This window comes from Thunnus maccoyii, chromosome 17, assembly GCF_910596095.1.
Source record: "Thunnus maccoyii chromosome 17, fThuMac1.1, whole genome shotgun sequence".
NCBI classification, from domain to species: Eukaryota; Metazoa; Chordata; class Actinopteri; order Scombriformes; family Scombridae; genus Thunnus; species Thunnus maccoyii.
The window spans coordinates 19,345,425-19,360,343 of record NC_056549.1 but is presented as its reverse complement, the minus strand read 5'-3'; the positions used below and the strand labels follow the sequence as shown (position 1 = coordinate 19,360,343).

The 14,919-nt window shown below is 38.0% G+C and overlaps 1 protein-coding gene across 1 annotated transcript; it reads right to left on the bottom strand.

The window, feature by feature from the left end:
• Positions 1-933: 933 nt before the first annotated feature.
• Positions 934-11,080, bottom strand: LOC121882835. Its single transcript, XM_042391286.1, has 11 exons — positions 10,979-11,080; positions 8,678-8,801; positions 4,900-5,003; positions 4,025-4,056; positions 3,856-3,889; positions 3,426-3,464; positions 3,283-3,312; positions 2,945-3,116; positions 2,366-2,475; positions 2,036-2,210; positions 934-1,447 (listed from the first exon to the last, which is right to left on the bottom strand). The coding sequence occupies exons 4-11, from the start codon at positions 4,034-4,036 to the stop codon at positions 1,348-1,350; spliced, it is 672 nt and encodes a 223-aa protein (XP_042247220.1). The 5' UTR covers positions 4,037-4,056; positions 4,900-5,003; positions 8,678-8,801; positions 10,979-11,080; the 3' UTR covers positions 934-1,347.
• Between the last annotated feature and the right edge of the window lie 3,839 nt (positions 11,081-14,919).

Sequence of the window (14,919 nt, the reverse complement as noted above, 5' to 3'; positions counted from 1 at the left end):
ATAAATCTCTCTCCAAATCCAAAGTAATGCAGACTTTTCAGTATGAAAAGATGTTCAGCAGAATCAAATGCTTCATATAAACCTAAAAATAAAAGCCACTTTCCAGAATCGTACAGCTATAATTAAGTAAATCTAATACATGTGTTATGTTATTATGAATTGACCTTCCTTTCAAAAATCCTGATTGTGTCTCATTCATTATGGTCGAAATACCTTTCCTCAGCCTAGCAGCAATAGCCCCAGAGAGTACTTTATAATCAGTACCAAGCAATGTGATAGGCCTCACAATGATCTAATATTCTTTTGTCTTTACTGGATTAAAACCTTGTTTAAAGCCATCTTTAAGATAACTGAATCCAATTCCTCAATTTTAAGATCTGACTCACATAAATCTGGCATAAATCGCACAACCGCCCCCACAGTATAATAAAATGCCCTCTAAGGTGCCCCCACATGATGAAATGCCCTCTAAGGTGCCCCCACAGTATGATGTTGTTGACAGTGTCAAGGTAGCAGGAATCACCTTGTATCACCTTGGTCCCCTCAGTGTGTGTGTATGTGTGTGTGTGCAAACACTAGAAACACAGACTGCTATTAATAGAAAGGAAGCTATAGGTTGAAGAAGAGAAGACAAATTAAAACCAAATGTACTTTTTATAATTGTGCTTGCGTGTAAACCTAGATATAGAACTCAGATTCACTGACTTATGCTTTCCCACATTCCTATATTTCCATTGAATGGCACTGCTGTTCAGCACCTCCCACTGTCAATATACCAAATTAGTTCTCACCATCTGTTAAAAACACATAAGTCTCATAGAAAACCATAATATCACGTAAGCCTGTAAGCTTGTTAGTAAAACTTTCAGCTGAGTGGAGTTGTTATGAGTGGAACATTCATACACACACAACATTTTTTTAGTAATTTTATTGCTGCTGATTTGATCCTTACAGTAGTCATATAAGATAATGATTCCATAATCACTAAAAAGAAAAGATAGACTGATAAAGCATGGAAGACATTGTGAAGTGTCCAGGTAGGAAAAGCACAGATGTAAACAAAAAAATGAATTATTGCTGAATTACATTTAGCTGCTTTGGATTCAGGGTCCTGGTATTGTGCATGCTGGCGCACTGTCACATCATCATAATGGGATGCTCGAATACAACAGAGCTATCATTAATGTTATTTGTAAGACCTGTGCTTTTCCTATAATTCAAAATGTCCACTGTGAAAAAGGCCCATTAAAAACAAGTTAAAAACAACATCAGAAAAGAAAAGAAACATCTGATGAAAATTAAAGTAATAAGAATCTGAATGTCTTCTCTCCCCATCGTGATCAGGGTTTAATATTCACATGGGCACCCAAACCGAACTTTGTAGTCGTGGCAAGTGCCAGATTTCTGGTCCTCTTTGCAGCAAACAAATCCCTGAGTTGGGTTGTAACTGAAAAATGATTCAAAGAGATAAATAAGTCAGTATGCTATTCAGCGCAAAATGTTTTTTGTTTGTTCAAAAAATTTCAAAGAACTTCTATTTAACGAGGTACATTGCTAAAACCATAAATTATTGTTTGAAAATGACAAGAGCATGATCTATTTTGTAAAAATAGTTACTGTTTGAGGTCATTTTGTATGAGCAGATGTCTTTTTAAATGTTAAATTTTTATGAAAATAAAAGAGTGGAATTGTAAATTGGAAGCAATAATTGATTGGTGTATTCATATTTCTTACTCCTCAGAATACACAGACTGTATTTTATCATTTAAAGCTATTAGAACAAGAATGAAGTAACGGCTCAGCTGTTTTAAAAACTTCAGATACTATGTGCCTATTACCCAGTTTCCTCATGGGATTAAAATTTCAACAAATTTAATGTAAATGTTCCTCAACAAAGTTTCCATTTACTATTTAAGGAATAGTTCTATTGATGATGATCAAATATCTGGTAAAGAATTGTTGAGAAGTTTTGAATGTTTTTTTTTAAAATTACTTCATGTAAACTTTTACATTCTTTCCCTATAAGGCAACTTACAGATGGAAGATCTCCCCTGTAGAGATGGCTGGGGTCAGTGTATCAGTGGTAACAGCTTCTATGTACAGAGGGAAGTCACAAATTTGTTCTGTGTTCTCTGTCTTCAGATCACTCAAAGTCTCCCAGTCCCCAGTTCCACTGGGATTGTCACGGTTATACCACTTGGTCCAGCATACTGTAGGGAGTAATAAATCAAGAGAAAGTGGGTGACTGGTGGGAAACTGCCGAGCTGAAGCCCCATCCTAAATGAATGCTTACGCACATAAACAATGAAAGAGAAGGAGAAATCCAATGTGCATTAGCAACATAAAGAACGTGCTCATACAGTACCTCCTCCACCGCAGAAAGGGGGATGACAGCTGAAACGAACACGATAATCATTACACATCTTTGTGGGTTGGTCCTGGTTTTTGCAAATGAATCCTACAGTTGGGTCTGATCTGAAAGAAGAAACACAGAGTTATACTTACTGAAATAATACAATAGATTTGTGCATCTGCATGCATTTTATTTGCATGGACTGCCAGATGCGTGTGGAATAAAACATAATGAATAGTTAAACCTTTTGCTGATTGTTTTAAGACATTTTGGATATTACACATGCAATATTGTGACTGACAAATGAGAGGATAGTCTCTAAATAGAGGAGAATTAGACCCAATTAACAATTAACATAAATGTGTATATTGCATCCTTTTAATAATTGTTCAGTTGCATAAAATGTGTTGCTGTGTACGCTGTGTTATCCTGATGCTCAGTGGTTACCAAGTACAGAATAAAATACAGTAGAATAGAATATGAAAAGTACAAACAAACAACATTAATGCAACACATTCAGTAGATCAATACGAAAAATATGAATCACTGCATGAAACACATTCAAATTATTCATCCTGGTACCGTACTTACTGAGTGTGGAGATCACCTGCCTGAGCCACACTGAGACCAGAAAGAGTTTGGGCCTCGATATCCACTGGTTTAGGGCAGATCTTTCCTGGGTTCTCCTTGCGAAGATCATTAAGGGTCTCCCAGTCTCCAGTTGCACTGGGATCATCTCTGTCAAACCAGTCTGTCCAGCATTCTGGACAAAGTATTGAAATTGTTAGCAATAGACATTTGAAATTTTTCTACAATTGTACAAATTGTAGTTTGGTCTAGATGAGCATCAAATGTCAAAAATAAATAAATAAATAAATACACATACAGATATAACGTAATTGTAAAAACAAAAGGTGTAATCAGCTTACGAACGTGGGTGGGATAATCACAGGTCCATTCTGAATGGAGTTTAAAAAACAATGGGTATTAGATCTTTCTATACAAAGTGATCCACAGAATGGTTTAGTCTGTGCTTTAAATGTCAAGATAACCACTTGAAGGAATCTCTAACCTTGCTCTACAGGAGGGAGGGCACATGAAAGATCTGGTCCTGTGTGAAAAAAGAAAAAGATATAGTTTTAACACTCTAAAACTTACTTTACAACTACGTTACAAGAACCTGATAGAAAAACAGAAACAAAAACATCAAAAACACAGTGGTGCAGGTGCTAAAAATTTGATTTAATATTAAATGAATATTCCGGTTTCTCGTGTAACAATAAGAGGTTTGTCGTGCTTGTCTAAAAAGCTTCACGATCAGATGAAGACATGAAATGCTGGTTACAATATGTGAATTTTACTAAACTACAGTGAAGGGCCTGCTGGTGGCTTTCTAGTAAAGATAATCATACAGATGTTGTATTTTGTGTATATTTCTGATAGATATTGAAGAGTAGTAAGAATTGAATATATGATCATTGTTGTTATTGAGATGGACCTACCAAAAAGTGATCCTGCAACAATGGCAACACTCAGCTATTGAGGAAAATGGAAAAGATCAGCATCACAGAATTTGTAGAGAACTTGTAAATGTATATAGAAAATATACAAAAAACCCTGTATATTTACATTGAAAAATTTGGGCTTATAATACAAAAGGTTACACATTACCAGTTTGATCATGACTGCAAATAGTGAGACACCTATTGGGAGAGTAATTTGCATTAATGAATCTTAATAAATAAGAAATATATTCAAAATATTCATTGAGATGTATTTATACAATCTGAATAATAATAATAATAATAATAATAATAATAATAATAATAATAATAATAATAATAATAATAATAATATTTTGATGCAGAGAATTGCAGGTGGGTTGGGGCAGTGTTGAGTAGCTGCTAAATAGTGCAAAATAATATGATTCCCATCATTCTCTGTAATAATCTTGGAAAAGTAATCCTTTCTTGCCAGATGTATTGCTTTGCCATACACAGTCATGGCTTCTTTGTATACATTATAGTGAACTGTGAGCCTAGTTTTCCTCCATTTTCTTTCAGCTGCCTGACAGATTCTCTTGATCTCATTAACACTATTGTTGTTTAACCATGAGGAGATTCTGTCAGTTGACCTCTTTTTAACTTTTAGTGGAGCAGCAGTATTTAAAGCAGATGACAGTGCATTGTTGAAATTTCCAACCATGTCATTTAAAGAGCAGTCACAGCTGTATGGCTCAAATGATCTCATCATATTAGAAAACATTGTTTCAGCCTTGTCATTTAGGAACCTCTTTTGAACCAAGAATCACCTTTTAGTCTTGGATACGGTTAGGTTGGCATCAAACAACACACAGTGATGATCAGAAATAGGTAGTTCAAATACTGAAATTAAGCCATTTTACCTGAAGTAAAACATAAATTATAGACAAGATTGTTAGACCTCACTAATGAAAGAGTTGTCTAATGTTAAAAATTACTGAAGCAAACAGTCTGGCTAAATCAGAGATTACATGAAATTTCTCTACAAAAACAAAATAGACTCACCCACAGGACCTCTCAGTAGATCTGAACGTTACCCTGAACCTCTGGCTGTCTCAATGAACCTCTCTCCCATCTCTCTCCAACTGAATACACTGTCTTATCACAATCTGAAAGATATCCAATTACTGACATCATGTAAACAGTTACACTTACTGGAATCATCTGTTGTTGAACACACCCCAAAGAAAACTATTCCCAATTCAAAAAAACCTGCAATCTGAGAAGATAAGGGGGTTTCTGAGCAATTTCCAGAACAGAAGTGCTCGCCAGCCAAAAATGCAACTATCACAGAAATCTCCAAATGTCATAAGTTTTTGATGCCAAATCACAGTATAAAGTTTTCTATGGTGTTCCTCAAGGTTAAGGATTTTTATCAATTCTCGAGTGGTGAAAAATGGTTAAATTTTGCACCAAATCTGTGTAACAAACGGTATCAACCCAAACATTGCCCAAAAATTTATGAGACATAATTGAGCATTGGAATGGCCATCATATACTTGACGCATAGTATTCTAAGCCCTTATACACTCTAAAGTTTCAGCATTTGAATAGGCGCCTAACCAAAATACAATGTTTATTACAGATTTATGAGTTTACATATTCAGATCTCTTTTGTCCAACCAACTGTCCAAAACCCAAATATATTAATTTACTATCATAGAAGACTAGTTATATTCACATTTGAGATGCTGAAATCAGTGATTTTTTGGCATCTAAACAAACAAGTTTGGCATCAATTAAACAAGTTGTTGCTGATTACTTTTTATTGATCGACTAATCATTTCTGCTCTTCCACATACCTTAAAATGCATTAAGAATAACTAATTAAACACAGTTTAACATGTTTTTGCTGGAGAATCCTGATTACTTTGCCATGTCTACAGGTTTGTTTTTTCAACGTGCACATATGCATAGAAAAAAAAACCCAGACAAGGAATGTATCCATGTGGAAGCTGTGTATTCTTCTCATGCTTTCTGTCTCTCTTATTTTTTGTCTGTGTATTTTTGCTCCAGGTTTCACGGGAAGTTTTTCTACCTCACTCAGCTGGCCTTCTGGCTCCATGCCTTGCTGGGGCTTTACTTCCAGAAAGTACGCAAGGTCAGTAAGGAGGCTGTGGGGACTGGAGGAGTACTGGAGTGTGACTAGATAAGCTCTATGTGCGTGTTTTGGGTGTATTTGTGTTTTTTGTATGTTCATTAGACAGTTACAAATAACAAAACATTCCGGGATTTTAATATCAATGCAGTCATCCATACATCTGTCTGTATCTGCTGCACATTACTGCAGCCTATTTATTAAAGGAAGCATCCAGCAGGAGGACCTTTTTGAAAACCTGCAAATTCAAAGACTTGTCAGGAAATATGTATGGATAGTGAGAAAATAAATAAAGAAAACAATAATGGAACATTCTGAAGTTGAAGTTTGAACCTAAATTCTTACATGTGGTTAAGAACAATCTATAAATACTATAAAGTTTTCATGAAAACCTATATGGATGTCACACATGATTATTCTCTTTTGTCACCTAATTATCATCTTCTTTTTCCTGTGCAGTTTGAGTCATGTGGGTCTGGTGCTCCTCCTCCTTCAGTATGTGTTGGAGCTGGGCTTCCACATCGCCAGACTCTTCTACTTTACTGATGAGAGCCATCAGAAAATATAACTAACCTCACCAGATTTAATGTTTTTTGTCAAATTGATCAAACCACATCTTGACCATGTGTCGCCCCCCAGGTTTGACCTGTGGGCGATCAGCTTTGTGTTTACACGGATGTCTACTCTGACCCTGATGTTCCTCGCCTTCAGGTTTGGTTTGGTTCGTGAAAGACCTACTGACTCAAGTGGAGTAGTTCTGTAGTCCAGCAGTGCGAGGTGTTTGTCTAGTGCTTTACACCAAAGCCTTTTCACAGTTTGCACTGCACGCTCTTCTTCACCGTTCGAGTGTGGCGTGTGTGGTGAAGATGTCTTGTGTGTAATACCATAACTCTTACAGAAGTCTTTGAATTCCTCTGAGGAGTACTGCAGACCATTGTCTGTCCGTAGGATGACAGGGATGCCATGCCTGCTGAACTGAGCTTTCAGAGTCTGTGCATGTCTTTCAGTTCATCTACTTCCACAAATTTTGAGTGGTAATCTACTAGTAGGATGTACTGTTTGCCTTCAAACTCAAACAGATCTGATGCTACTTTCTCAAATGGTAGCTGTGGCGTTTCTGTTGGTCTGAGTGGTTGTCTGGGCAGTTTGTTCTGGAAATCAGCACACTTGCTGCAGTTTCTGACCACTTCTTCGATTTCAGCACTCATGCCTGGCCAGCACTTCACGGGCTCGCTTTTTGCTCTTCACCATTCCTAAGTGAGATTGGTGTATAAGCCTTAGCATGTGCTCTCGCATGGTGGGGGGCACTACTATACATAGTCCTTTGTAGACAAATCCCTCAGATAACACGAGCTGGCTTTTCGAGTCCCAATACGGCTGAACAGGAATGGGCACTTCCCATCTGTGTTCTGGCCAACTGTGCTGAATTGTCTGCTAGAGACAGCTTAGCTCTTTTTTTGTGCACTCCTGAAGTTCTGTGCACTTCTGGTTGCTAACTGCAACAAAGTTGAGCATAGAGACACACTCTAGGTCATCCATCTCTGACATGCTCTCTGGAAGCTGTGCTCTGGACAGCGTGTCAGGCAGCTCCATGTCCTTTCCTCTCCTGTACCGGACTGTTAAGTCATACCATTGCAGTCGAAGACACATTCTCTGGATGCGCATAGGGGTAGACAGTAGTGATTTCTTAAAGATATCTTCAAGAGGCTTGTGGTCATTGTATACTGTGACGTGTGTTCCAAATATGTAGTTGTGAAACTTAACACAGGCATGCACAATGGAGAGCATCTCCTTTTCAATTTGCGCATATGGCGTTTCTGCATCAGTCAGTGACCTCGATGAGAAAGCAACAGGCTAGCTGTCCTGCAGCAGGACAGCACCTAATCTACTGCTGCTGGCATCACAGTATATTTCGACAGGCTTTGCTGGATCAAAAAACTTAAGTACTGGAGGATGTGTGCACAACCCCTTGAGTTTATCAAAGGCTTGTTGCTGTGCTGGCTGCTACGCAAACTCTACATCATTCTTGAGGAGCTGACGCAGAGGAGCATCTTCTTCACTGAGGTTTGGTATGAACTTCGACAGGTAAGTTACAAAGCCTAAAAAGCGGCGGACACCATCTTTGTCTGTTGGCAGCGACATGCACTGTACTGCTTCAACTTTTGCTGGGTCTGGTTTCAGACGACCAGCCATTATTAAATGTCCCACATATGGCACTGATGCTTGACGGATGTGATATTTGTTAAAGTTGAGCCTCAGATTGTAGCTTGTTGCTCTCTTGACTACTCTGTGTAGGATTGCATCATGCTCCTCCACCGTGGGGGCCGCTATGAGAATATCATCCATCACACTTACAGTCCCTGCAATACCCTTGAGCATTTCGTCCATGATGTGTTGGGAAATTTCTGGTGCACATTTCAGTCCAAATGGGAGTCTCAGCCATCTGTACCTTCCAATCGGAGTATTGAAGGTCATAAGAAAGGATGATGCTTCATCCAGTGCTATCTGTAGAAATCCTGACTTAGCATCCAAGACTGAAAATACTTTGGCACCAGGCATTGTGGAAACAACCTCCTCTATGGTGCGCATGGGGTGGTGCTCCCTCTTTATAACCTAATTTAAATCACTTGGATCTATGCAGATTCTTATCTTGCCATTACGCACTGTGGCTACCATAGAACTCACCCACTCTGTAGGTTGGTGAACTTTAATGATGTGGCCATCTTTCTCCATCTCATGTAGTTTCTCATGTAGCTTAAAGACAGAACAGACGGCAGCTGCAGAAGGTGAAGCGCTGTGTGAACTAGCCCTGTTAAACACAATATATTACAGTGTCATCTCATATTCCCTTTAAAAGCGAGGTGCGCTTGCACCTTGGCAGATTGCTATTATAATGACGCATTTGCCAAGAAGTAAGAAGGAGCGCTTCGCTGCAGAGGAACCGAATCTGCTTGTGCACAAAGTGAAAGTGTATGACCCATTACAAGCACAATGGCCCCTGCTGCTCCTGGACCCTCCCGTGGCCAGTCCCGGACCACCAGTTTAAGACCCTGTTCATTAATTTGTTGCAAATTTCTTTTTTTTTTTTCTTTTAAAAAGTTTATTTATTATTTTAATTACAGTTTTGGTTCTCTTTAAAATCATTTTGTTCAGTAATGGAATAACAGGTAAAATCACTGGGGTTTTGATTGCTTAGGGTATGGAAACCTTATCATTGTAAACTCAAAAATGTCAAAGAATATTTGTTAAATATTGTTCAGAAATTAAATCATTAATTTTAATCATGTAAAAAAATCATCATACACAGTTGTTAGGACAAGATCAGCTCTCTGAGGTGCTGATCCCACTGCTGGCAGCAGCTAGAAGCTGTGCAGATTTATTTCCCTCTTTAGTTTAATCATTGTTTTCACCTCATTTATTTCCCCATGTGTTCCTCATGTTATCATGTATTGATGAAGCAGGAAAGTTGATCCGTGTCTTATCTGTTGTTGAAATCTGATTGCTGGGGCTTGACAGACACCCTCAACCTGACAGGTCTGTTTAAATACTTCCGTGTATTGCCACAATTTGGTCAAATAATTAGACACTTTCATCCGTCATTACTGTGATTAGCTAATTCTGATATATATTATGACTAACCATTATGACATGTATTTTTTAAAATATGTTGATGTACACAATAATAATCTTTCACATTGTAATCCTTTTATATGTAATCTTTCGTTTGTGTGCTGCTGCGCATCCTGCGTGTGTAACAAGCAGAATGTACGTTGTGCACCCGCCTATGTAGGTGCATATTACTGTCTTCATAATACGCCCTTAAAATAACAGTGAAACACTGCGCCATTGACTTCAGACCAGGTCTTTGTTGGTCAATCGTGTAATTTCTTTCTGCTGCCTCAAGATAGCAATGAGCCAAAAATGTGCCTGACCACACCTCATTTTAAGATCAACATGCCCATGGAGGCTCAGATGGGCACGAGTGCATTTGCTATTTAAGCAACATGGGCACTGGATGGGAAAATGATAACTGCGTCGGTCTTAAACTAGTAAAGACACTTGCGTCTTGGTACCGCTTTGCACCGGGCATAAGATAGGAGCCCATAGAGTAACAGCAGGTAACCACTAACCTGAAAAAAAATGGTATGAAATATACTATATCTATTTTTGACAAGAATCAGGTAAGACATACATACAAACATACTGAATGCAAGTTTTTAAAAGATGTATCTGGATGTATCTCAAACATATATGGTCAAACGAAGAGTTGATATGCCAAAGCTGCACAATGATTAATTAGCTATTTCAAAATGTTTCAATCTTTGTCTGGCTCTACATCAAAACACACACAGAGATAGACAATCATGAGACAGGTTTTTTATTTAATAACCAATAAATAAATTAAAATGTTACATTAATGTTAGAAAGTCCCAAGTCTTGTGACCTGTTTAAAGTTTGAATTAAGTTTCTACGTGAATGATTAGCTAAATGATTTGGAGGATGTTGAAAATGAGTGCGTGTGAATGTTTTTCGAATTGACGTCCATTATAACTAAGGTTCAAACAAAGTTGAATATTGTGAAAAGTTTTCAGTTTGTAGCTTAAAGTATGAATGAGTAGTTAAGAGTTGAAAATGCATGAAAAAGTGTGAAAATAGGTACATTTTGAACATTCCGCCCATACATTTGAATGGAGCAAATTGCTGAAAAACAGTGAATATTCCAGAAAGTATGATGGGTAGGAATGAGAAGAGTAATAATGGCCTAATTGGGCTGAATGTATTGATGTTTGAATGACATTTCAACCACGTTTACAAAATAGAATGCTAACAGTGTTAGCTAACTAATGTTAGCATTATCCCTCATCAACTGGTGGTTTTACAGGTTAGTTACACTGCCTAACAACAATGAACACAGATGTTACTTCTCAATTCAAGCAAGCATGCTGATTGATTTGGAAGTTAAAAACATTAGAAACAAGGACTTACCAGAACAGTTCATGTCTTCATGAGCTGTATCTCTGATCTCCAGGGCCAGAGCAACATTGTTGCTGAAGGCGGAGCTGATGAGGCAGAGAGCCTCACACGGTCCTGGCTTCAACATCTCATCCTGAACTTCATCATATTGCCAATAACATAACTCTAGCTCTCATTCACTGAGTAATGCTGGCAACTCCCTTCAAGGAGAGGAGTTAAGGTCCATTCAAAAAGTTGTTAGATTTGTTGCTAGCCGCTTTTTTTGAAAAAAAAAAAAAAAGTCGCTAAAGGGGTCTGAAAAGTCACTAAATCTAGCAACAAAGTAATTAAGTTGGCAATACTGTTCTTCACCTGCAAGAAATCTAGCTGCTGCTTTTCCTGCGAGGAAAGTGGACTTCAGGTCCTGACAGGCTGGAATTAGTCCAGCCTGCACAAACACAATTAGCTACTCACAACGATGAAAAATGATAAAATGCAAAAAACTAGTGAAATATATAAATACTAATTCACTAAATGATAACCACTCAGACTCATTAATACTTAGTAGCACACAGTGTACTGCAGCTGGGACAGGAAGAGTGACTCCCTTATGTGACCTAATATGACACATTGAAAAACAAGCTTGTTTTAAAGGTGCTGCTCAAAATGCTAACTTTTCTGTCTTCATTTCTGCCTTTATGTCTTGTTAAACTAATAAAATCATACCTTATCCTTTCACAGGATAATTTTTATGATACACGAACCGTAAATCCAATAAAATATTCAACCTGCAAGTTGCTCTTAAACTGTTACGTAGGGGTCCAGATCTGACCCCAGTTGTTTGGGGCAACTGTTACTGTCAAACCCTAAAAATTTAAGAAATATTCTACAGGCCTTCTGCAAATACACACACCACAGCCAGAGATTAAATCAATTCATTTGGCACAACATCAGGTCCATTCTCCAAAACAATTTCACTAATCCTTCTGCTTTGGGCCCCTTGAGGATGACTGTTTTACTGCTGGTATGTTTGACTCAGTCTTGGCTACTCTGGAAGTTTATCCGCTTCCAGCTGAGGTGCTGAGGGAGTTCAGACACAAACAGGCTCTTTGCAGGAGGGCTGCTGCAAAACAACCATTTCCACTCAAACATGTGTCATAATACACCGACATAATCTCTTATTAAATAGTTACAGAAAATTGCAGCAACAACTGTGTCAGGTTTTTTTCAACCCAGATTCATTATCATAATTTTTCTTGTCCCATTCCTCTCTCATTCCTCACTGCTTTCTTGATTTGTCCTGATCACACTGAATGACTGATATGTCCTGTGTTCGTAGAGATCCTGACCTGACCTCTGTTTCTCCCCACTAGTTGGGCACCGTGAAAACAGAGTTCTTAAAGCTGAGAATGGAGCCTCTCCCTGGACCAAAAAACTCAAATCCCCATAAGATAACATACTGACTGGCCTGAACAGCGGCCTTAGCCCAGGCTAAGGTTTCTCATCAGCACAACGAGGAAGCTGGTGGCCACTGGCCACCAAGCTTCTGGTTTAGTATGTCCTGAGATGTTACAGGGACTCAGCCACTACAGACTTTGGCTTGAATGCTGGAAAATTAAATCCAAGGAAATCTCATGAGTCCAACAGACATTTACTCTCGTCATATCAATATTTTTTATACATCTACACGGCCTGCTAGCACACCCCAAGGAGCACCATTGTATACAGAATGATTGAAATGTAAAGTGAACACAGTATGCGGCACACATGTTACTGTATGTCAACGTTGAATGTGTTGATGCATATCCTCATACATAAGTACTGTATTGGTTGTAGTGTTGTCTGGTGTCGCAGCTGTTTTCAGCACTTTGCCATTAACCCAGCTTTGTTTTCTTGTCTGGTCCATTGGAGCAGAGAAATGTTACTGATGATATGGTATGATATGAGCTTATTGTATGCTGGCCTTAACCCTTAAACAGGCAACATGCACCAGGAGATACATAATCTCTAAAATCCTATTAGGGGCATGATGGAAGGTTTTCACCCGATCAAGTTATCATTTATCAAAGCGCAATACACGACACACACCCCTAACCCCAACCTATGGGCGCATGGGGCCCATAGAGCATGCACAGTATGTTTTCATCCAGGTAAGTTGTTTACAGCGGGAAATGGCTTTTTTGGCTTCATGCGCCACTGAGCAACTTTCATAGGAATGAATGGAGCTCTGCCTCTGACGCTATATCCAGTTCTCTTTACACTTCCATGCTCTAACCCATATGTCTGCTTTTTGACACGTGGTGTCAGTTGAGTGGGCATTTGTAGATATAAAGGGCTCATTCTTTGGTAACAAAAACACAACGATTCTTATTTTCATAGGATTATACACTAATTAAAACATACTTATGAATATTATATTCCATTTCTGCCAAGTCTATTCTGCTAGATGCCACTAAATTCTAATCTCTGCACCTTTAAGGATATTAATGGATTGTAGAGTCAACAGAGCATCACATAACTCTTATATACTGCCTATACTACAAACAGGATTAACTTGATGCCAAGAAAGAGGTTACACTCTTTTCACAGAATTGAGATGTATGTATACAATTTGCTGTAGAAAGTAGAACAATATGTAGAAATTTGTTTGGGGTTATCACATACATCATTGCCAGTTCTAAGTTGTTGGATAGAATTAATTTGAGTGAAATTTTTCTAATCTAAAAAATATGCAAAATTTTTTCCTCATCTTTAATCCATTCTAATAAAGGCACCCTCCACTTCAAGCCTCTACATACAGCTTATTCTGATATTCATCAAGAGTTTCTTTTTCATTTCTTTTTCATTTATTTATTTCATTTATACATCATTATTTCACACAAAACCCCTCGTATTGTAACAAATTTCCATTATCATCCATAAAATGAGCAACAGTCAAAATCCCTTTGGATATCCATTCCTCTATGTACACAGATTTGCTACTAAGCAATATGTGTATGTTGTTCCACACTGGTTTCTTATGTGGTGTGAAGTTATGTTTATATCCATAGAGAAGGACTTGCTGATGGACGCACCTTAGAGGGCACTTTATCATATTGCCGGGGCACCTCAGAGGGCACATTATCATAAAATGAAAAAACAGTTAAAACCATAAAGTACAACTTAGCAAACTTAGCAAACTGTCTCTCTTTGGAGGCAGCCAAGATATTCATGCATGCTGTGATTCTTTCCCATATGTCTTCTTGCATCACATGTTGGGGGCAGGCTGGAGAAACTGTCATTAGACCTCTTGAGTCCTTATACAAACAAACTCTAAAAACTCTGGACAGAAAGCCAATGCATTTCCGTCACTGTAGGGTACTGGAGAAATAAAATTTACAGAGCTTTGAGAATTTTAGATTATTCTCAAATTTGTGCCTTGTTTATAACATTTTCAATGGTTTTGCTCCTCTTGCACTTTGTGACTTTGTGTACACTCACTCAGTAAATTCTATTAGATCTTCCAGAATATCCTCTCAATGAGATTGTACCATATCTGTAACACAGATACACAGACACAACTCAGTGGAATTCCCTACCTGATGATATGAAGAGCTGCAGTTCCATCAGTATGTTTAAAACCAAAGTAAAAAGTCTGCTAAAACCCACTCAGCTCTGCAACCACTGACTCTACATCCTATCTCATGGTCTTCTCATGAACACAAATAATCTTGCTTTTAATTTGACGAGCATACATTATTAATTTCTAGTTGATATTGTGGATGCATGTGATGTGCTATTGTGTGTAGCTTTGTATTATGTGTCCTGTGTGTTTTTTGCTTTGTACTGTTTGTTATTTTTCAGTTATATATTTTAATTGTGACCTGCCAAAGGGACGAAAGCAAATGAGCTATAAGCTAACTCTGCTATAGCACATCAAATGGTAACATTTATGTCAAACACTGTACATGGTCCCAATAGATAAATAGGACAAA

Coding starts and splice junctions, on each gene's coding strand:
- LOC121882835 (XM_042391286.1), bottom strand. Junction 3,465..3,855: donor TGTTGCAGGATCACTTTTTG/GTAGGTCCATCT, acceptor TTTTTCACACAG/GACCAGATCTTTCATGTGCC. Junction 3,117..3,282: donor TGATTATCCCACCCACGTTC/GTAAGCTGATTA, acceptor TACTTTGTCCAG/AATGCTGGACAGACTGGTTT.